General features: G+C 40.6%; 1 protein-coding gene across 1 annotated transcript in view; it reads right to left on the reverse strand.

The window, feature by feature from the left end:
* Positions 1–23,818, reverse strand: part of LOC140203291 (metabotropic glutamate receptor 8-like) — a 407,290-nt gene that overhangs the window by 233,200 nt on the left and 150,272 nt on the right. The window contains exon 2 of the mRNA XM_072269304.1: positions 5,544–5,760. Coding sequence (XP_072125405.1) covers positions 5,544–5,760 — 217 coding nt within the window. The remainder of the gene's footprint in view (positions 1–5,543; positions 5,761–23,818) is intronic.

Consider the following 23,818-nt stretch of genomic DNA (forward strand, 5'->3'; position numbering starts at 1 on the left):
TTAAAAATATGTAGAAACAAATCACCATCTATTTGTCTGAAACTTTGCAGCTTCATTTATTCCTTTTCGGGTCTCCAAGGTTGAGTCTCATATCAGAACTATAAATTAATAGCTTCAGGCTACTCCAATGACCAGTCTTGAGAAGCAATTCTGCAATTTCACATCAATTAATTAATTGCAATAAAGAGGCTAATGGCAAAGTTTTGTTGATGTTACAGAGAGGAGGCAAGCAACAAAAGACATCCAAAGATTATGGATTATGGTAGTGTAATAGATTACTGGACTAGTTATCCAGAGCAACACTTTCAAATCATGGCAATTGGGCAAAGTAAATTTAGTTAATTAAATAAATATGGAATAGAAAGCTTACATCAATAATGGTGACCATAAAAATAGTGGATTATAATAAAATAGTGATGAGATTTTGCTAATGTCCTTGAACACAGGAAATCCTCTATCCTCACACAGTGTGAATCCATAGCAGCTTGCTTGACTTGAACTAACCTAGCAAGGAACTCAGTTTTTTAAAGATGACCATTGAAATGCTGTGAACAGTTAAGAACATACCCAAAGAATTAGAAATAATGGCGTGAATTGGTAGATCTTTTCTTTGCTTTACATCTGAGCCCAAGCACCACCCCGATTCTCCAATGTTCTAGGAATCAATGCAACCCAGCCTCCCACGATCCAATTCCTTCATGGTTCCACGCTCAGAACTGATAACACAGCACATTTTCATTTGACCACAATTGGAGTACTGTGTACCGAATTGGTCACAACATTGCAGGAAAGATATCATTAAACTGGATATACTGCAGAGAAGATCTAAGAGGGTGCTGTCAGGGCTTGAGGGTCTGAGTTATAGGGAGAGGTTGAGCAGTCTAGGACTTGAAGCTTAACGGACTGAATGGTGAACTGAACGATGTATAAAATAATGAGGGTAAAGACAATGAGGAGTGCACATAGTCTTTTTCACAAGGAAAAGAAACTAAAGACTAGCAGGGATAGGTTTAAGGTGAGAAGTGAAAGATTTAAAAAAATGTCCCCAAGGGGGTAGCATCTTCATGCAGAGGGTGGTGCATATAGAATGAGCTTCCAGAAAAAGTGGTTGAGCTGGGAGCAAAAATAAAATTTAAAAGACATTTAAGGTACATGGCTAGGAGGGGATTAGAGAGATAATGGCCAAACTCAGACAAATGGAACTCGCTTGGTGGACCTCATGGTCTGCATGGACTAGTTGAGCCGAAGGGCTTGTTTTCATGCTGTCTTTCTTTATGACACCAATGCCTTAATGTTCCTTGACCTTCCAAATCTCAAGATCTGTAAAATTCTTAACCCTCCAATCAGACACTTTTGCACCTTTCCCAATGGATTCAACTACTACTTTTTATCTATTGCACTGTACATGACGTGGTACTGCTGTGCAAAACACACATTTCACAACATAGATCAGTGATAATAAACATAATTCTGAAATTAAGTTCTAATTATAAGTTCAACAACTAATGGACAATTTTGATAAATAACCAAGAATTGACAATTTCTTGGATGATGATGGTTTATTGTTTGTCAAGACTTAGGTTAGTCAATAGGGGAATGCAACTCATCAGAACAATGGCTATGGATCAAAGGATCCATATTCTGAAGATTACTTGGTTGTTATTGAGAGATTTCCATTTTTTTCTTTCTTGGCTTCACAATTGGTGGTGGCAGACCTTCATGGCCAGGCCATGCCCCAAAACCTTTGTCTCCTCGTCGCTTTTCATAAAGTGGCTCCTTAAAACCCAACTCTTTGGCCCAGCAGGTCAGGCAGCATCTAGAGAGGAAGAATGTTGTCAGTTGTTCTCAGACAAGATGTTTGCAAGCCTGCCGCTTGGAAATATTCAAAAGGTCAGTAGTTTACATGATCAATAGGTGCTAAATAAATGTAAGTTGTTGCTATCAATGTCTTGTGGTTTGTTACCTCACTTGTTACTTGAGTGAAATGGATTGGCAGTACAAAGAATACTCTGGTCAACTGGATTAAATAACTTGATTATCCAATTGCCCTTTTCCCATGCATGAGTATTCAGCTGGTGTCAGCCTGATAGCTAACAATGCTCCAATTTCGAGATGTGTTCTGCAACTTGCATTCCTCAGGAGATCAGTTGAAATCAGTGCATAATTCCACTTCTAAGTTATTTCATCAAAATGAAATTATGGTGAACATAATTAACTATTAAGGGTGGATAAAATTAGTAGCTGTGATTCTTCATGACCTACTAATATCCTGCCAAAACCACTTGGCTCCCTAATTGTTCTCCAGACCTAAGGTCTACCTAATGTCCATGCTCATTACAGAGGAAAAGACAAATACAGAAGAAAGTATGGAAAACCAAATTAACACACTCAAAATGCTGGAGGAACTCAGCAGGTCAGGCAGCAACTATAAAAATGAGTAGATAATCAATGGGTCTCAGCCTGAATTGTTGACAATCTACTCTCTTCCATACATGCTGCCTGATCTGCTGAGTTCTTCCAGCATTTTGTGAAGTATATTTTATTACTCTGCAAAATGCCATCGCTCAACCAATTGTTTTGGCTCCCGATAACAGTACAATTATTTTTGCTTAGCAAAGTCTATCTGTGTAAATAGTTTCAACGGTTTTAATCATCAGTAAACAGCTACTGAGATCTAACTGGATTCAAATGGCATTTCTTTCCTGGAGTTCTTCTATACAAATACTCATGTGAACTTACTCTTCCTTTAAATAATGTTCTAATATCAAGCTTATACAAACAAAACTTAGTACTTGTAAAATTTGCTACTGACTGAATTACTTTCAATTCCATTTATAGATTAGTATTTTTCACAGCCATGGAACCTAGAGATCAGAATAAGTGTCTTGAGATCGATTAAGTAATAAACTGATCTATCAAAACTGCTCAGAAGAATACTTTTTTCAATCAGTTGATTAATTTCCTAACTGGGTAAATGGTGTATGAACAAATATGCTACAGGAAACAAAATTAAGAAGTTTGAATGTTTTTACTTCCTCCTAAAGTCATTCATACAACTCAGCACTCACGTACGCAGTTAGCAACGTTATTACACACAACAGATTGAATGGATTTTGCATTCCATCAGTGATTCTCAGCAGCACTTAATAAAATGTGGCTTAGGCAAGACCAATAAACAAGAATTTACACCACAGATTTTTAATTCATTAACCTTTGACAGGCTTCAACTAACTAGACACAATTAAACCCGTGGATCTGTCAAAATGACGTTTAGTGAGGATAGATCACAAAGCCCATCTGCTGATCAATGTACCCTTTTCAGTCTAAAGTACTATTGCCTGCTAAATCCAACATTTTTGATTATATTAAGTCAAATTTGTCCTCAAGCATGTTTCTTGGAGGGCAACTTCAGCAGTGATCGATTTTTCAGTAAGCAAGTGTGCAATCTGTGTGTGTTCTGGGATAAAAGGAGTTTGTTTATCGACTCATTCAAATGCAAGTTCAGCAGATTTAGTTTTATATATAACATTTTGAATTATAATCATTTGAGATCTGATATAGTAAGCATAGTATACTTGAAGGAACAGCTGATAGGCACCCAAGGCTGGTCTTATGCATAGGTCTTTTGGAAACTGACTATAGAGTTTGTCTATGCTCATCATTCAATACCATGATTACTATTCTATCTTGACGGTGACAGTGGTGTCTGAAAAGAGGATGCTGTCCAAGTTGCATGCCATCTTGGACAATGTCTCCCATCCACTACGTAATGTACTGGGTGGGCACAGGAGTACATTAGCCAGAGACTCATTCCACCGAGATGCAACACAGAGCATCATAGGAAGTCATTCCTGCCTGTGGCCATCAAACTTTACAACTCCTCCCTTGGAGGGTCAGACACCCTGAGCCAATAGGCTGGTCCTGGACTTATTTCCTGGCATAATTTACATACTATTTTTTTTTATATGGTTTTATATTGCTGTATTTATACTCTGTTCTTGGTTGGTGCAACTGTAATAAAACCCAATTTCCCTTGGGATCAATAAAGTATGACTATGACTATCTGGATTATGGAAGATGAACCTGTAGGGATTTGTTTGCCTAGCAATTCTTATGCTCATGTGTTGAAAAGGTAACGCGCTCACAGGATGATTGTGTACCAGCTCCAAAGGTGCCATTCACACACTTAGTAATTCCATTCTTCTTCCCTACCAAAAAGCTTTCCTTTTCACCTTACCCCGGCTTCTTGAATAACCTCATTCCTCTCTAAAACTCTGTTGAGTCATAAAAGAGTAAAACAATCCACACGATTAGTAAGACCTATGTATGTTGCTAATTGGAAAATCCTGAAGGTCCTCAAGGTGCACCAAGCACTGTATATTTTAGGTCACTACACTGTGACCACTGGCTTCAATGCTACATCCTCAGAACTACTGACTTTTCAAACTAGCTGACGAGGATTGACCCAGCAATACCCAGAGCACTCCCCCATCTTAACAACTGGACTGTCACCTTCCGCTCCTGTGTCAAGGCTTGACAAGTTTTTCTTAATCTTTAGCTTCAAAGAGAGATGGCATTGAAATCTTCAATTCATCCTCAGTTGAATTTTTTTCAGAATTAGGAACTGCAGCAGAGAGAATCACGTCTTATGATTCTGCCGTGCACATTGTGTTCACGGTCAAGATAAACATTATCCAACATTGCCCTCATAGCATGAATCAAGTAGAGTTCTCTTTCAGTCCAGAATCTGTTTGATTAAAACATTAATATAATTTCAATACTACAGAAAACTTTTATGAAGTTATAATCCTTGGCTCTTCTTCAATTTTAAATAATACTTGCACAATTTGAAGCATCATAAATGAGATTACAGAAGTTTCCATTATAGTTAATGAATCTATTTTATTGCAATCCACTGAAGATTGGGCACATATATTGAATACATTTGGAGCACACCAACCATATGAAAATGGACAGGCAAAGTCCCTACAACCTTTCTGGCCAGCCCCACACAGCTGAATTGTCATAGATATCATAACATGTGCTTCCCAGGTTGCAGACAATGCAATCTGCTAACAGGGATGCACAGAAAAAATTCCCAGGCCACTTAAGTAGAGAAAAAGGATTCGGTAAAATTCTTCTTCAGCCTCCTTGGATATTAAAAGTGATCCTGGAGATTACACTTAATCTGATCAATGTTAAACAATGTCTCCCTGCTGTATAAAGTGATCTCCACCCCAGTCAGAAAAAGGGTTCAGAGCTCACTTGAGTCTGTTAGACATGACTCGGCTACGAACAACAATACTGCTCAGCTTCAACTTGCATGCACTATTTTATAGTGTGACTCCTCTGTTCTCTTTAAAATATTTAATGAAAACAATTATTGCAGATAAACATGTAATGCTTTAATAAACTGAAAATCCTGAACCCAATCTCAAACATTCAAAGGATATCCAACTTCAACATCTTCCAATAATTTTGCTTATTCTAAATTGTTTTCAGAAAATCTGAAAGTAATTAAGCTTTCATAACTTGCCACTTACCCGTTTCCCTTGAGATCTGCATAAATGCCTCCACACCGCTTTCTCCGTAGTTACCCTCGGAGGCTAGAGTGGAGACATAATTCCATCCAAGGGCTGTAACAATATCCACCATTGCTTGAACTTGGTATGAGTCAGGAGGAACCACTCGGGAGAAGAAGTCATACCGGCTGTTGTCACTCAGCTCAGGAGCAGTTGACGCATAGCTGATCTGAGGGATCTGTATGAAAAACCAAATACAGCATTCTAAATCTGAAAATGCAATTGAAACAGAGAAAAAATTGCAGGTGCTAGAAACACAGAACAAAAACAAAAATGATGGAAACATTCAACACTCAGATCTGATGATAAGTTGTCCATCTAAAAAAAGTGGGTTTTTTTGTTTTTCTCTTTATAGATGCTGCCTGACCTGCTGAGCATTCTGGCATTTTCTGTGCTTTGTTTTTCTAAACAATGACCTCATCAAGATTCATAATTAGTAATCAAACTGGTAGGTGGAAGTTCTGGTTTACATGTAAAATAAGGCCATTTTCCATTGCTGCAGTTGGCAACCAAAGCCCATATAGAAGGTTGCTATGCAACTCCATTTGGTTGAGAATTCACAGCAATGAATAAAAATAAAGGTGTTGCAAAGTTGTAGCATACAATCTGGAGAATGTTTTACTCGTCTTCAATTTTATTCTCCTAGCCACCAGCACTGAAAGGCTGCTGCCCAATGTCAATGCCTTCCAGCAGCAGTCAACCTGAGCACCTCCTAATTGTCCACTTCTTCTGTTTGCATTGAGTATGGATGGGCAACGCATCTAAAAAGCAGCATTGGACTCTTTTATGCCTCCACATTGGAGGTGCCAAGATACTTGGTAGTGTGGAGGAGCAGAGGGATCTGGGGGTACATGTCCACAGATCCCTGAAAGTTGCCTCACAGGTAGATAGGGTAGTTAAGAAAGCTTATGGGGTGTTAGCTTTCATAAATTGAGGGATAGAGTTTAAGAGTTGCGATGTAATGATGCAGCTCTATAAAACTCTGGTTAGGCCACACTTGGAGTACTGTGTCCAGTTCTGGTCGCCTCACTATCGGAAGGATATGGAAGCATTGGAAAGGGTACAGAGGAGATTTACCAGGATGCTGCCTGGTTTAGGGAGTATGGATTATGATCAGAGATTAAGGGAGCTAGGGCTTTACTCTTTGGAGAGAAGGAGGATGAGAGGAGACATGATAGAGGTGTACAAGATATTAAGAGGAATAGATAGAGTGAATAGCCAGCGCCTCTTCCTCAGGGCACCACTGCTCAATACAAAAGGTCATGGCTTTAAGGTAAGGGGTGGGAAGTTCAAGGGGGATATTAGAGGAAGGTTTTTTACTCAGAGAGTGGTTGGTGCGTGGAATGCACTGCCTGAGTCAGTGGTGGAGGCAGATACAGTAGTAAAATTTAAAAGATTACTAGACAGGTATATGGAGGAATTTAAGGTGGGAGGTTATGTGGGAGGCAGGGTTTGAGGGTCGGCACAACATTGTGGGCCGAAGGGGCTGTAATGTGCTGTACTATTCTATGTTCTATGTTCTATGACTCACTCAATGCTTAATACTCAATTCACTGGAGCAATTAGAAACTTCACTGGCTAATGTTTACCTTTACTGGTGAAGGTATACTACCCCGACATGTCCAGACCAAGTACTTTTAGTGTAGCAGTAAACACTGCATAATCTGCCTTCTGCAAAAGACCTCCACATGAAGGACACTAGAGCCGTTGGGCTGATGCCTGGTCTTGCGGTCGATGGAGAGTGGGAAAGAGTTGGCTTAAGGATCAAAGATCAAGGATCAATTTTATTTGCCATATAGACTTGTATGTATTAGGAATTTTCTGTGATGTGTTGGCTTGACATACAGCAAAAATAACATTCAATGATTATAAAGAATAAAGAATTAGATAGGAATATAGTTAGGGGAATAAAATGTGCATAAATACATAAAAAGCAGCATGTATTTACAATGAAAACAGCAACATAAAAAGTGGGTTGAAGTGCAATGCAGCAACTAAGGTATTAGATGAAGGGGTTGGGGCACTAACTAGAAAGGTTGATCAGATTAACTATCTGGGGAAGAAACTTTTCAGATGGCATGATGTTTTTGAGAAAGGGCCACTGATTAAAGAACCTGTCAGGGTCAAATCTGCATCCAAGGGGTGCTTAGCTAGCTGGAGACTGATATCTTGTGCCACCTGGCCAGGGAGCAGTGGGGGTTCGGAATCTCGATAAGGTGTGGCAGGAGTTAAGGAAGGTCAACAATTCATTAAAGAAGATCAGTGAGGTGGGGAACTAGAAAGCATGGGATGGCTGGCAGTCAAGGGTAGCCTGCAAATAAGGTTGGAAGATCATTTGAGTGCAGGAAATGTGGTGCCCAAAGTGGAAAAGGGATTAGCCTTTGTGGAGCCTCAGTACTATGAGCGCCTAGCTGCCCCAGGCTGCCCAATGATGTGTTCTCAGGATAACGTGGTTTGACTTTTCTAGCAACAAAGAGCTGCACAGAGAACATTATCATTTGATGCATGTCTCCTATAGAAAGCATAAGCATCACACAAGTCACTAACTGGCTTTTCAAATTAGCAAGTAATGCAAACTAAAAATGGCCACTGTCACATTTACAGGATAGCTCTATTTTAAATAAATAGAGATACAATCAAATGACTGGGTCAGTACCAGGTCTAAATATTTCTTTTCTTTAGAATCATATATGCACGTTTTCACTTACTGAAACAATTTTTAAGTATCTGCCTTATGCTACTTTGATTGACCATTACAAATGTTCTGACGAACCCCTACAGATATGCTGTTGAAAGTCTCCTGATTGGTTGCATCATGGTTTGGTATGACAATCTGAAACAGTGCAGGAATGCAAGAAGCTGTGGAGAGCAGTGGATTCAGCCGACTGCATTATGGCGCATTCCTCCCCATCATCAGTTGCATCAATTCGAGGGTCTACCTCAGGAAGGCAGCATCCATCAAAGATCCCCACTATTGGGTCAAGTCATCTTATCATAGCTACCATCAGGCAGGAAATGCAGAAGCCTGAAGTCTCACATCACCAGGTTGAAGAACATCTCCCTCCCTTCAACCATTTGGTTTTTGAACCAACCTGCCCAAACGTAATCATTGCCTTCTATAGCAACATTATGATCTCTCTATACTAAAGAGGACTTTTTTGCTGTTATACTTGTGCACTTCTCTTTAGAAAAAGTATATTATATGTTTCTGTTGTGAGCGCTGCTTATATGATACTATATGCCTGTGATGCTGCTGTAAGTATTTCATTACATTGTCTCAATCTTGAGATTGTAGATGGATATAAATCAATAAATCTGTTGAGATGTTCTTCAAAAACATTATTTTGATGCTATTAATAAAATCCAAGCTCATGAATACCTTTAACCATATCAGTTTGCCTTTACTTTTATATATTTCTATCATGATAATGTTCAAAAATGATTCATGTCTTTCACACACACATTGTTGGCTGTAATAACTTTATGAACTTATTCTGGAAGCCTTAGTCATTTCAAAATCATATATTTATTTATAACTTATATTTGCATATTTTAAAATATATTTAAAATATACATTTGGCTGAGTGCCTGCTTGTCAGTGAATAAGATGACTGGACGAGGTCAAGTAACCATTACTCACTTGAGAGAATACCTGCCATTGCTGAAACTGAATCCTGTTATCCTTCAGCCAATCTACCAGATGGAGCCCTGTGCCATGATGGGATGGTCTATCACATTAGGGACAAGGGAATAAGACAGAAGGAATGATATTATGCAGCTTAACCTGCGGCTATACCTCCTGCCAACAGACTGCAGAGGTTGTGGAGATGTGAAAAGAGCCTACAGAGAATTTGTACGTAACTAAACAAAGAAATACAATGCTTCACAAAATATATTCATATTGATCACACTGCGGATAGAATTTCAATTGTGCATTAAATTACTTGCTAAAATTTTGTTGCACAAAGAACTTCTGCCTTATGTACAAGATAAATGTGTGCATGCCTCAGAGAGAATTCACGTGAGAGGCCAATTTCAGTCCATGACCGTTCACAATGTCAGAGTACCCACACACCAGCTAAAGGTAACCTGTGCTAATAAAGAGCAAACTCATGCCTGTTGAAAATCTGGTTGAATGGTGACAAAACAAAACACTCTCTCTCAATATCAGTAAAATCAGAGCTGATAATTGACTACAGGAGGAGGCAACCAGAGATCCATGAGCCAATCTTCCTCAGGGGATCAGAGGCGGAGATGTTCAGTAATTCCTTGGTGTTATCATATCAGAGGATCAGTCCTGGGTCCAGCACATAAGTGCCATTACAAAAAAGGCATAGCAGCACCTCTACTTTCTTAGAAGTTTGCAAAGAATTGGCAGGTCATCTAAAACTTTGACAAACTTCTATAGATGCATATTGGAGAGTATACTAGCTGGTTGCCTCATGTCCCAATATGGAAACACCAATGCCCTTGAATGGAAAAGTCTACAAAAGGTAGAAGATACAGCCCAGTTCGTTATAGGAAAAGCCCCCCCCCCAACCTTTTAGCACATCAAAGAGAACTAATGCAGGAAAGCGGCATCCATCAACAAGAGCACCCACCATCCCAAGGTAATGCCCTCTTCTTGCAACTGCCATCAAGAAGGACGTACAGGAGCCTTAGTTCCCACACCACCAGGTTCAGGAGCAGTTATTATCCCTCAGCCAACAGACTCCTGAAACAGCGTGCATCACTTCTCTTATCCCAACATTGAACAGATAACAAAATCTATAGTCTCACTTTCAAGGTCTCTACTACTAATGTTCCCAATACTATTTGTTACTTATTTATTTAGTTATTAATATTTTGTTTTTCTTTTTGCATGCAGAATTTCTCTATCCATCTTTATGTATGGTTTTTCACTGATCTTAATTGTGGTTCTTTGTACCTACTGTGAATGCCCTCAAGAAAATGAATCTCAGGGCTGTATGTGGTGACATAGTTTGTATGTACATTGATAATAAATTTACTTTGAACTTTTAAAGTTGTCAAATAGCTTGAGGTGTATTGTGTACAAAAATGGTCACACAGACCATTTTTGGATTACCTTCTCCATTCTCACCTCAGATATCCTGGCAGTAGAACTGAAAAACCAAAGTGCAGTTCTGCATGTAACATTCTCTAGTGAAAGATAGACAAGAAATGGAAAGAAATTATTGTGAACTTTAGCACAGAAAATGGTGACCTCGCATATGGCCCCAGTGTACACAAAAGTTTGTTTACCTTATACATGTAGTCAAGGTCAATGTAAGGATCCATAAGGCCAATTAAGTAACATTTGCAAAACTGCATTTTTAACTTTTCCATATCCCACACCCACAGCTGCCTCATGGGGATCTTAACAATCACTTTTCTTATCTAGGTAGCAAGGTTAAACTTATGGGCGTTCATCTAAGTTGGGACCTTCACGAACAGGAGAAAGCAATTTTCATTCTAAGCTTTGTAAAAGGAATATTAAACTACCATTTAAGCATTATGACATAATGTTCACAGATAGAAATGTACAGATTCCTTTACAATCTTGCCTGGGAGAAAAATGAGCAGATTTTTAAATCAGAAAATAACAATGAAAAATTCAATAGGTTTTAATTTTTATAGGGGATATCTCTGCTATCATTTAATATAAACCTGAATGTAGGAAAGCATTTCTATGTTTGGCAACAGTGGGAGTGGAATGGCACATCTAAAGCACAAATGACATCAATGTGCAAATGCCACATGATCTGCTCACTAAAGCTAAGATTTTAAATTCCGAGCTGAAAAGGAACAGGAACAAATTATTTAGCGTCTCATGCCTGCCCGATCATTTTACGTGACCTCAATTGATCTGCGACCTTTCCCCCTCAGCTTTTAATAGTCTTAATTAACAAATATCTACAGGTCTCAGATGCAAAATTAGCAATCAGCCTAGCAGAATTCCAAACCGGAAGAGAGCTACAAATTTATTGCATGTAAAACTGATTTATTTACCTTACTCTCGCAAGATTGGCTTTTATTTTGGATCCAGGGATCCCCTTGCTTTACTGCGGGCACCCTGTTCCGTTCCTTATCCCTTGTCTCTCACTTCTACTTAGAAAGCATTCTGATCTTTTTGGGTCCAAAACAAATTGCCCTTTATTTGCAACAGTTTTGAACATCTGCTTTTTATTTAATTATTTATGTTTTGACATACAGCGCAGAGCAGGCCTTACGGCCCTTTGAGCCACACGCCCAGCAATCCCCCAGTTTAATCCTAGCCTAATGACAGGACAATTTACAATGACTAATTAATCTACCAATGTGTACGTCTTTGGGAGGAAACCAAAGCACCCGGAGGAAACCCATGCGGTCACAGGGAGAACATACAAACTCCTCATAGGCAGTGGTGGGGATTGATCCCAGGCACTCTTACAGTAAGGCATTGTGCTAACCCCTACACTACCATACCACCCTGTGGAAGTTTTCTCAGTATAAGTTTAGGCTTACATGAATCTGCTTAAAGCACCACCCATCCCACACCCATCATAAAAGGGATAGGGTTCCCCTCGTCCTTACCCAACACCACCTGGGTTCCTTACCCAGCACATCATTCTTCATAACCTCCACTGCCTCCAGTTGGTTCCTACCATGAAGCACATTTTTCTCTCCCCCTACCCCCCCTCTCCACTTTGCATTGGGAACACTCTTTGTGACTCCCTTGTTCATTTCTCTGTCCCTACTAATCTCTCTCCTGACAGGTGTGACATTATCTCAGCAGGCATGACAAGTGCTACATCTGGCCCTACACCATCTTCCCTCAACACTATTCAGGGCCACAAACAGTCTTTCGAGGTGAGGTGACACTTCACCTGTAAGTCTGTTGGAAACATCTACCATTTGTTCTGATTCTAGTGCAACCTCCTCTGGATTCGTAAGACCCGACACAGATTGGGGAGCTTATCTACCTCTGCCAGAGAAAAATATTCAAAGGTACTTACTTGCAACACACACAACATACTGGAGGAACTCAGCAGGCCGGGCAGCATTCATGGAAAAATCTACAGTCGTCATTTCGGGCCGAAACCCTCCAGCAGGACTGGATGAGAAAAAGATGAGGAGTAGTTCCAGTCCTGCCGAAGGGTCTCAGCACGAAACGTCGACTGCACTTTTTTCCTAGATGCTGCCTGGCCTGCTGAGTTCCTGCAGGTTCTCTCTTGTTTGTTGGGGAACCACTTGGTCAAGCACCTTCACTTTGCCTGCCTTAAAAGGCAGGATCTCCCAGTGATAATGTATATCAATTTGACTTCCCATCCTCATTTTGAAATGCCTGTCCATGGCCTCCTCTACTGCCATGATGAGGCCAAACTCAAGCTGAAGGAGCAACACCTTATGTTCCATCTGGGTAGCCTCCAACCTAATGGTATGAACACTGATTTCTTTAACTTCCAATAATTTCTCTCCCCTCTTTGCCACTACAATTTTCCTGGCTTCCCTCTCACCCCTTCTCTTCACCTACCCATCATCTCTCTTTGGTTCTCCTCCTCCATCCCTTTCGTCAATGGTCCACTGTCCTCTCCCGTTGGATTATTCCTTCTTCAACCTTTTACCTCTTCCACCTATCACCTCTCTCCTCCCCTGCTTAACCACCTTCCTCTTCACCTGACCTTACCTGTCACCTGCCAGTGTGGCGTCAGCAACTCAGCGAAGAAGAATGAAACTGTTCTTCAACTTGACTGGTTGTGAAAGCATTCTGTTTCATGGCTGGGTTGGAACCAGCAGCCTTGCTGAATTATGCAAATCATCATTAGGACAGACAGTAACATTCTTCTTTCTGATCCCTCCTTCTACAGTCCTTTTCTTTTTCCACCTATCACCTCCCAGTTTCTTACTTCATTCCTCCCTCCCCGACCCACCTATCTTCCTCCTCACCTACTTCACCGATCACCTTCTAGCTTTTACTCCTTCTTCCTCCACCTTCTTATTCCGGCACTTTGCCCCTTCCTTTCTAGTCCTGATGAAGAGTCAACTGTCTACTCATTTCCACAGATGCTGCCTGACCTACCGAGCTCCTCCAGCATTTTGTGTGTGCTACAGACAGTAACCATCCAGTATATTAGTGCCCCCCAGCATCCCAAACAGCAACCAACATAACTCCTATTCTGACATCTTCCCTCTACCTTTCCGGTTTAGATGAAGGGTGTTGGCCCGAAATGGAGACTGCTTATTTCCCTGCATAGATGCTGCCTGATCTGCTGAGTTCCTCCAGCACTTTGTGTGTGTAACTCCAATATTGATTACAAAATCCATGACAGTGCGACGGCAGAAGTGGTTGCACACAACTATATGTTGGGAGGAGGAATTGGAGAAAAACAGATTGGTCAAATACAGGCAATACACATCAAAGTTGCTGGTGAACACAGCAGGCCAGGCAGCATCTCTAGGAAGAGGTGCAGTCGACGTTTCAGGCCAAGACCCTTCGTCAGGACTAACTGAAGGAAGAGTGAATAAGAGATTTGAAAGTTGGAGGGGGAGGGGGAGATCCAAAATGATAGAAGAAGACAGGAGGGGGAGGAATGGAGCCAAGAGCTGGACAGAGGATCATGGGACAGGAGGTCCGGGAAGAAAGACACGGGGGGGGCGGGGAACCCAGAGGATGGGCAAGGGGTATATTCAGAGGGACAGAGGGAGAAAAAGGAGAGTGAGAGAAAGAATGTGTGTATAAATTACATTCTTTCACACATTCTTTCTCTCACTCTCCTTTTTCTCCCTCTGTCCCTCTGAATATACCCCTTGCCCATCCTCTGGGTTCCCTCCCCCTTGTCTTTCTTCCCGGACCTCCTGTCCCATGATCCTCTCATATCCCTTTTACCAATCACCTGTCCAGCTCTTGGCTCCATCCCTCCCCCTCCTGTCTTCTCCTATCATTTTGGATCTCCCCCTCCAACTTTTAAATCTCTTATTCACTCTTCCTTCAGTTAGTCCTGACGAAGGGTCTCGGCCTGAAACGTCGACTGCACCTCTTCCTAGAGATGCTGCCTGGCCTGTTGCGTTCACCAGCAACTTTGATGTGTATTGCTTGAATTTCCAGCATCTGCAGAATTCCTGTTGTTTGGTCAAATACAGTTTGTAGTTCCGTGAGAGAAAAGTGACAAAATTCTATCCATGCTAGACCTGACTATCTAAAGCGGTTTCACTCCTGACCTTGCTATGGAGCCATTGAAAATAATCAGAGTCTCTGGGACAATAGCATATCACTGCCAATTGTAGCTAGTCAGTCAATATTACTGGGGGCGGGGGGGAAGAAAAATCACTCTTTTGTTTATTGTTTCCAACTGAACGTGCCTACATCATTTTGGTCTGTGGAGAGAAATGCAGGTTTACCAGTAGGTTTACTTGTGATCAAGTGTCAATTCCCTTTACAATCAATGATAGAAGAAACAGCAATAAAACAGAGTTAAAATTGTTTGGGGCTGCAAACAATTTACATCCACTGCTGTCTTCTCCAGTGGTATCTTGGAGTTTCTGCATACTGAAAAATATCTCTTACTTCTCCAAAAGGCACAAGCAATAAATTCAAAGTGGGTGATATATTTGTTTACAAAAGCAAATATAGATTTTATCATTCAGTGTTTGAATAATGCAAGGTCTCTTCACAAGCTCTTTTTCATTCCTGCCATTTTCAGATGATCTTTCCCACCCCTTTATTTTCTGTCTTGCATTGTCAAGAGATGTTATTGTAAAACAACACCAGCTTCCCCAGCACATTGCTAACTAAATGTATACCACCATCTGTTTGATCAGAGATGAAAATTTAAACAAGTGAACCAAATGTTCTTTCCTTCAAATACACTTGGAAGCAATATTTATATGATTCTCAATTCACTCAAACCATCCTGCACTGCACCATCAGGTCCCATATACACTTATTCCAAGATATCAGACAATATTTTACGTTACTTTTCAACCAATGGTTACCATCGTTAAGTTGAAACTCCACTGAGCCACAAATTAATAAAAAAGCACCAGCAACGAACCTAGGAAATAGCTCCTACAGAAAATACACAATACCTCCACAGAAGGTACAAACAGCCAGAATTAACTGAAATAAAGTGAAATTAATTTCCCAAACCAAAGGGAGGCAATGGCTCACTAAATCTGTAACATGGACTTGGACAAAGAAGCCTTTTTTTTTAGGACTTATGATCTCATCTTGAACATGGCAAAAATACTAAAGTAGGCATCTTTAAGTCTCAGGTGCATCTTACCAATAAGTACAGATCCACAGATGTCCACGTCAGGGCATTCATCTGCTGTATTCCAGCTCATCCTGACAGGAACAAAGATCTCCACTCTCTATTTCACATAAAAGCCTAATGCCAACAAAAGGGCAATTACAAGTTCTAGCATAGTAGGAAGCTTTCCAAATGCCCTAGGGCTAAATCACATCCATCCTTGCAGCTCATGCTTGACTTGTCCATAATGAGAGCACTTTTTGGGAAACAGTTGGAAACTGTGAGCAATTAGGTCATGCACAAACCCACTGCTAAAATGGTAATTATCTACAAAATCCAGTTATTGCCTGTGGATGCAAGACTGACATTTAATATGTCTCTTAAGCAAGCAATTAATGTTGACCATGTCAACTATACTTCCTTTCCCTTGTATACTGCTTAAAGCACCTGATCATTCTTCATCACCTCTACTTTGTTTACATTTATATAAACAATGCACAAATTCGGCAAACCCAAATGCTTAGAATGCCTAAACAAATAATTTCTAGCAAGTGAACGAGAAGAGCAAAGAAACAAAGTTAGATAAACATGGATGGACCTATTGTTTTTGAGTTAAATTTCAAATTTCATCCCAGGAATTTGCATAAAAGAGTCTATGTTAACAGTCCCCTGTTGCTTAGAGGGAGTGCTATGCTGTCAGGTATTGTGTATTTAATATATGCAAGAGTAATCATGTACATATTGCTTAATTAAGCATTCATGTTCATTTAAATAATTTATTATGGATTATATGTATAAATGTGAGAATTGCAGAAATCATCACGCTACCAAGTGATAAGTGTGTACTTTGCTTTAAGTAAACTCAAAGTTAGACCCACATTTTGGACTTCTGTGTCTTCATTTAAATTAGTTTAATGTTTTGTAGTTGCAAAACATAACATCAGTGGTATCGGTTTTTAGAATAGACTTCAAAGTGAGTCCATCTCCTCTCTCTTAAATAAAGGTAGAAAATCCTTTAACAATATTTCAGAGAGTGGACGAGTTATTTTTGGTGTCTTGGGTGGTAATTATCAATGAAACAGCTGAAATAAATCAACTACTAATTAAATTGCGGCCCTGGGCTTAGCCTGCTATCAAGTCCACCAAAGAAAGTCTCTAGCATTCAGAAACATTCAAGAACACCAACAGCAATTAAAATCAATTGTTTTTGTTAAACAATTAAAAAAATGAAAAAAGAAAAGCAAAGTGTAACATTAAGCTAAGATTAAGTAATTAAATTGTGGCAACAAGGAGGAAGTGGACCCATCTGAAGCCATTCAGAGTGCTAAGTCTGCTCTTCGCTTCAGGGATGTGGTTGGCAAGTCCAACATGGGAGAACTGGGTTCGGGCTCCTCCCAAAAGCTCCTCAATGGCACACAGCAACATCAGTGCAGAAGAGACGGCTCATGGTGGAGGAGGTGAGAAGACAGGAGGAGGCAGAGCGAAATGCCAGGGCCGTCTCAATGGCCAAGCGGGGCCAATGGACTAATTGGGAGAACCTGGAAAAGAGGAAACTTAGCTGGCGTGACACCTGGGAGATGGAGGGATCTCGGCTAAGTTCTGTCATCAGAGCCACTTATGACCTCCTACCCACACCCCAGAACCTGAACCAGTGGTGGGGAGAAGACCCCGCTTGCTTTCTTTGTCAAGCACCTGGATCACTAAGGCACATTTTAACAGGATGCACCACGAGCCTCACCCAGGGGTGGTACACTTGGCGGCATAACCAAGTTCTCAGAAAGCTGGCATCAATCTTGGAACAGAGGCGAATCACAAATGCTCTCCCACAACCATCGGCAGGAAATGTCCAGATCACACGATTTGTACCAGCAGGCCAACCTCCAGAGCACCATGTAACATCAAAAGATGTAAGCAGTCTGCAGGTTGCTCGGGATTGGAAAATGGACATGGACTTGGAAAAAAAGCTTGTGTTTCCCCCAGACATTGCGGCCACAACACTCCGGCCAGACATAGTCCTGTGGTCCACAACAGCCAAGCTGGCATATGTTGTGGAATTGACAGTACCATGGGAAGATGGTGTCGAAGAAGCTTATGAGAGGGAAAAGACTCTGAACTGGCAACTGAAGCTGCCCGGAATGGCTGGAAGACCAAGATTTTCCCTGTAGACGTGGGATGCAGGGGACTCGTTGCTACATCTATGACCAGTCTATTGAAGAAGAATGAGGGGTCACTCCCTCCAACAAGCAATCAAGTCCTTGTCAAATGCAGCAATTGGATTTGAAAGGAAAGACAACAACTGGGCTGCAAGATGAAGACAGGAGGGTATGGAACTGAGGAGGGTATATCTGGGATGCCAGGTAGCACCATTGAGCCCTCTGGGGACGTTGTGGGCTTATCAGCAAAACGTCAAAGAAGGAGGGTGCCCACCTGATGACCCCGATGACGTACCTACCCTCCCTCCTTGTCACCACTCCAAGCCCACTGCCAACATCGAGAGTGCCAATTTACTATAGGGATTGAAACATCAAGTCCTAGTAGCTCTACTCTACTTAAAAAGTGTACACTACCCACTCTCATACCTTGTTTTCTTGCAGTTGTTTCTCTCCATTCGAATGAATGGGGTTCCCAGCCCTGGGCCAGATCTAGCCCAGCACAGATTAAGCAACTAGATTGCAAATACAAGTGTAAGAAAATTGATGCAACCGTGCACCCTGGCAGAGAGTCAACTTCTTCAGAGTACCAATAGGAAGTGGTGGGCAAAGAGTTGTAGACACATGTGAACTTCTAGAACTTGCTGACATTACACAAGGAAATGCCAATATTCTTCCCAGATACGCTGACACCTTAGTTCTGATTAGATAGATTAAGAACTCATTGTGGACTGGATCAAAGAACAGTGTTTAACTACAGCTTCTAGTAATCATACTCAGTGATCAGAGAAAAGGCACAGTAAAAGATTCCACACACCACCTCACATCAAGATAATTGCTAGACAGGAGATGCTGTCAGAATAAGAAAGGTAGCAACTATACTCAGGGTGTTTGAAGAACTGAGAGAAGGGTGTAATAAGGGAAATGTTTAAGGCAAATATGATTAGCACTTTGCTGCTTCAGAATGGCATCAGTCTGTTTAATAATTATTCCAATAACTGCCAGTGCTTTTCTGTATCTTCGTTTGCATCAGGAAGCAAACAGGAATGGCATTTCAAATTCCCTTCAGCTGTTCTCCACACATTTCCTACAAATTGGACATGCCATTCCCTTGTAATCACAATATCTTGACAGCAGCCTTATGAGATTCTATTACGATCCTCAGTGACAGTCCCAGAATAGAAGTCTTTGCTCATGCCGGTGTACAATCGGTGACAACCTAGACATTGGGAGATACCCTAGAATGTTAGAAACAGTGCCTTAGTCTTCCCAGAGTAAAAGCCAACATTTACCCCCGCATACAACAGATGAGTCACTGCTTCGATACTTTGAGACTCAAACTGCTTTGTTGATAGCCCAAGTAAATTACTGTGTGCAAAATAGTAAACTGGTGAGTATCTCGATTAATATTATCCTCTTGGGTGAAATAGGTATTACCAGATTGATCGTAACTGTTGTGGTGATGGGAGGGTCAGTATTGGATAAAACTCTTTGCATAGCAACCACACCAGTCCTCTGCACCAATTAAAATGTTGCCATTAGAGAAGTGCATCGCTCTCTCATCATGGCGTTGCAAGAAAATTTGAATAAAGCAACAAGGAAAAAAATCACTTCTCAATTACTTTCCACATATAACATATTAACTTTTATTTCAATTGAGGCTCTTTCACATTTTATTCAAGAATACTTTCAGCACAGCCCTTGGCAGGAATAAATGAATTCCATATGAGATAGATGGAGTGGAGATCAGCCTAAAGTGGATCCTGAATGATACACTTAATCTACTGAATAGAAGATAAGTACTTCTCAGTATACTGTATGCTCAATTAATCTATGAAGTAATGGTGACACAAAACTGAGTTTGAAGAATTTCAGTTCATAGAAGAACTGCAATCCATTCCTTTTCTAGGACCATAATGCAGGAAAAGTTAATTGCGACGGTGATGGAATACAATGGTATTTTTCAGGAATGCTTCTGCCTATTTCACATCATCACTGTCCTGTGAAAGAATGGACACCATAGTGTTTGTAAAGCTCAGTAACACAGAACAGAACAGATGGCAAAAGGAATATATTTTGGCCCACTGAGCTGCCCAATATATGTGACTATGCAATGCTCAAATAGAAATGTTTGCTGAAGATCAACACCTAAATACACAAGGTGTGGGAGCACATTTCAGAAGATTTGTTCAAATTTTTCATCTACTATTAAACAGGTTTATTGTGTCATAAACTCTATCTAGACATCTCAATTGCCGCATAGCTGAGAGAAAAGCCCAGTAATTATCTCTCAATATTAGAACAGAACAATTGAAAAGATAATCTCTACTTTCTCTATCTTTGCTGGAAGATAAAACTTGTTAGAATTTGGTTCACAAGCTAGCCATCCAGCCCAGTTGGCCTTCTCTCCCATTTATAGTACAATTGAGGCTCTATGTCATGTTAATTGTCTCTTCCCTTTATTCTAATTATATCGGATCATTATCACATTTGTGGGAGCTAGTAGATTGCAAATTAATAACTTTATTTCTCTCATTACAGTGATGAGCACATTTCAGAAATATCTGAGAGGCTATAAAATGTTTTATTTATCCCAAAAGGGAAGTAATATAAAACCTAAATAAAGGCAAAAGTTTCTTTTCACCCCTTCTCTCCATTTACTTACATCACCCTGTGTGACACTGAACCCACATCAGCTGTCCTTAAAGTAGCAAGATAAAGTTGTTTAGAAGTATGGCTCAAAGAACCACTTGTTAAGTGTGTAAGAAATATGTTCCAACGAGGGAAATTAACCTCTCAGGATCTCACTTTGTTCCATTGCAATTCTACTCATTCTCAATGTCTTGTTGGGTCTTGCTGCTTCAATGAATTAATCAGAATGTTAAATTAATCAATGAACTTTGCCTTTTCACTTTGGTCTGTGTTCAGTACTTTTCAAAAGGCTTTGGTGCTCCCAAATGATTTCCAATTATTTAATTGTTAATTCTGGATGTGTTAATTAATTCAGAGTGACAATGATGATGATGATAGTGGTGGTGGTGATAATGACGATCATGATGATGATGGTGATGATGTTGATGACGATGATGATGTTGATGAAGATGATGATGGCATCTGTCTGTCTCGAAGGACAATGGGTGTGCACTATTGGTACAAGCCTGGACAGAACATATGGAGATTCTAGATGCCCCATCGTTAAGATCCCCCTCTCAGTCTCATCGGTGTAGGCCAAAGGAAAGCAAAGCAATCCATTTGGCACCAGCTTGGCCGCAGGAGCTGCCAGAAGGATGTTCAGTGACATCCAGCCTCCTTAGGGGTTCCACTCCAGATTTCCTGCCTTCATCTCTCCCAAGGCTATTTACCCATAGATAGGGATCTGGTTCACAAGCACTAGGGTGTGTCTATGCGCTAGTGGGCCTGCGTTCTACATGTGTAGGGGACAGACCTCCTCCCCGTCCCGTGTAGTTCAGCCTGAGTCTGAAAGGGGTTCAGTTTCCATGTGTCGCCTGCTAGGAGGCACTACATGAGGCTTGCTGATGGAGTATGCACAGCAGATTGGAGTTCCATCGTGAAGCTGAGACAAACATAGTGAGGAGGCAGAAACAAAACGTAAGTGTAACACAAGGGACCGCAGTTGCTGGAACTTGCCGCAACAAAGAACCTGCTGGAGGAACTCAGGGGGGTCAAGATTTTCCCCATAAGTATAATACATCATCTGTTATGTGACGCGTGGCCAAGTGGTTAGGGCGTTGGACTAGCCAACTGAAGGTCGTGGGTTCGAGCTTCAGCCAGGGCAGTGTGTGTGTCCTTGAGCAAGCCACTTAATCACACACTGCTCCAGTCTACCCAGCTGAGAAAGGGTACTGGCAAAAATGCTGGGGGTTAACTTCGCGATAGACTGGCGTCCTATCCAGTGGGGTGGGGGGGGGGGTTGGGGGGGGAGGAGTCTCGTACTCTCAGTTGCTTCACGCCACGGAAACCGGCATAAGCACCGGCCTGATGGGCCACAAGGCTCACGACAGACTTTAATCTTAATCATCTGTTATGCCCGACTCCAAAACCAACACTCAAGTCAGATGCAAGCCCCAAATCAATAACTTTCAAATGATTTGGAGCTGGTATAAAATGGCAGGATTTTCAAAAGCTTTAAAATAGCTGTGAAGTTTTAAACAGGTGTCCTGCGGGTCCAAAATATTCCTCATTGTTTTATAAAATAACATCAGTGTCAAACCAAGAGTACCTTGAGATGGTCTCTGCAAATGACAGCCTACACCAGTTCAGGCACAGACTCCGTATAATTACAAAAATTAAGGCCAGCAGTAACTAAAAACTGCTTGGCAACAATCTAAGTGTAGTGATTTAACTGTGCCCAAAATTACAATTGGCAGGTTCACTCAAATTTTAAAGCGCTCTGCTGACAAGAGATGATGAATAATAGGACCATGGAAACCATTGCTGCTAAAGTCTTAACACATTTCTTCACAGACATCACCTCCATTTGTCAGTTGTTAGACATGAGCCACTAGCATTAGAGCCTCAGCCTTCCAATTCCAGTTAACATTTCAAAAACCTTCAGCACTGACGGTCTATAAATTGTAAATCACATCCCCTATGTTAATCCTATATCAATGAAAGCACTTTATGCTATGACAATGATTATGCACAAAACGATTTCAAAGCTTATTAGCAATTTATTTAAGCTTCTTTCATCGTCAAAGATCATAAATATTGTGCTACCCTGTGATAACTTAATCCTTCGATTATTCATCTTTACTTGACTAATGAACTGAAGTTAGTTTAAGGGGAAATATTAGGTTATACAAATATATGCATCCTGGCAATTATATTTGGTAAAATATGGATAAAACTTTATACAGAAGCACACCAATAAAGACAAACTACCCATATGAGTAGCACATTTGATGTTGTAGCTTAACCAAGATATCTGCTGGGCCTGACATCCTATATTTCTTACATGACATTAGAGCTGTACTTAATTTAATGAAATGAGAATCAAATGTGATGTAAAATAGAAACACTCAAAGGTCATTTTCACTAGAACTATTGCCAAAACTGCATGGAGCTGTTATAATTCAATTTTGAAGAAATTTAGCTATTAAATTTACATTAGTGTAGCTGGATGCCCATAGCCTGGCAATGGCTTGGGGTTTCTGTGAATGCAGTCCAATGAATCATCTGTTGTTACTGCAGTCCTGAAGTCAAGGCTTTTCAATGGATTATCCACAGAGGGCTGTATTCTCTCCTCCCCATTGTTTCTGTGGGAATTTGAGCGGCAAAAGGTCATGGATTTGCTCCATTCTTGAATTCTCAATGTGTGAACCAAGGTAATATATCAGTACATTGATATATTAGTATGAAACAGTATTCTGTTGGAGGTTAGTGTTTCTAATAAGACAGAACTCCCATGTTAACAAAAAAAAATGTTTTAAAGAGTACGGGAGCTTCATCAGTTCCCTAGCCAATATTAAGTTCTTTAACTCAAAGTGCCAAAGGCATTTTACCAGATCATTCGCCTCATTTACGACTGTTTAGGGAAGCTTGCTGTGTGCCTATTGCTCATGGTACACAGTGACTGTACCATGACTGTATTGCTGACTGTCAAGAACTTAGGGTCATATCAAAGGTACTAACATCAACAGTATGAACTGAAAGTTCATCTGTTTGCTTTCCTGATCAATTGAGCCCAACTAAATATATTTTCCCAGTGAGATGTAGTATTAGTTTCATTAGTTTTAGTGCATTCCCATATATACTCTTCAACAACTCACTCAAGCATTGATGTTGTAGTACAAATGAAAATAATTCTTAACAATAATAACAATCTAAAACCCCTCTA

This window comes from Mobula birostris, chromosome 9 (genome assembly GCF_030028105.1).
Source record: "Mobula birostris isolate sMobBir1 chromosome 9, sMobBir1.hap1, whole genome shotgun sequence".
Taxonomy (NCBI): domain Eukaryota; kingdom Metazoa; phylum Chordata; class Chondrichthyes; order Myliobatiformes; family Myliobatidae; genus Mobula; species Mobula birostris.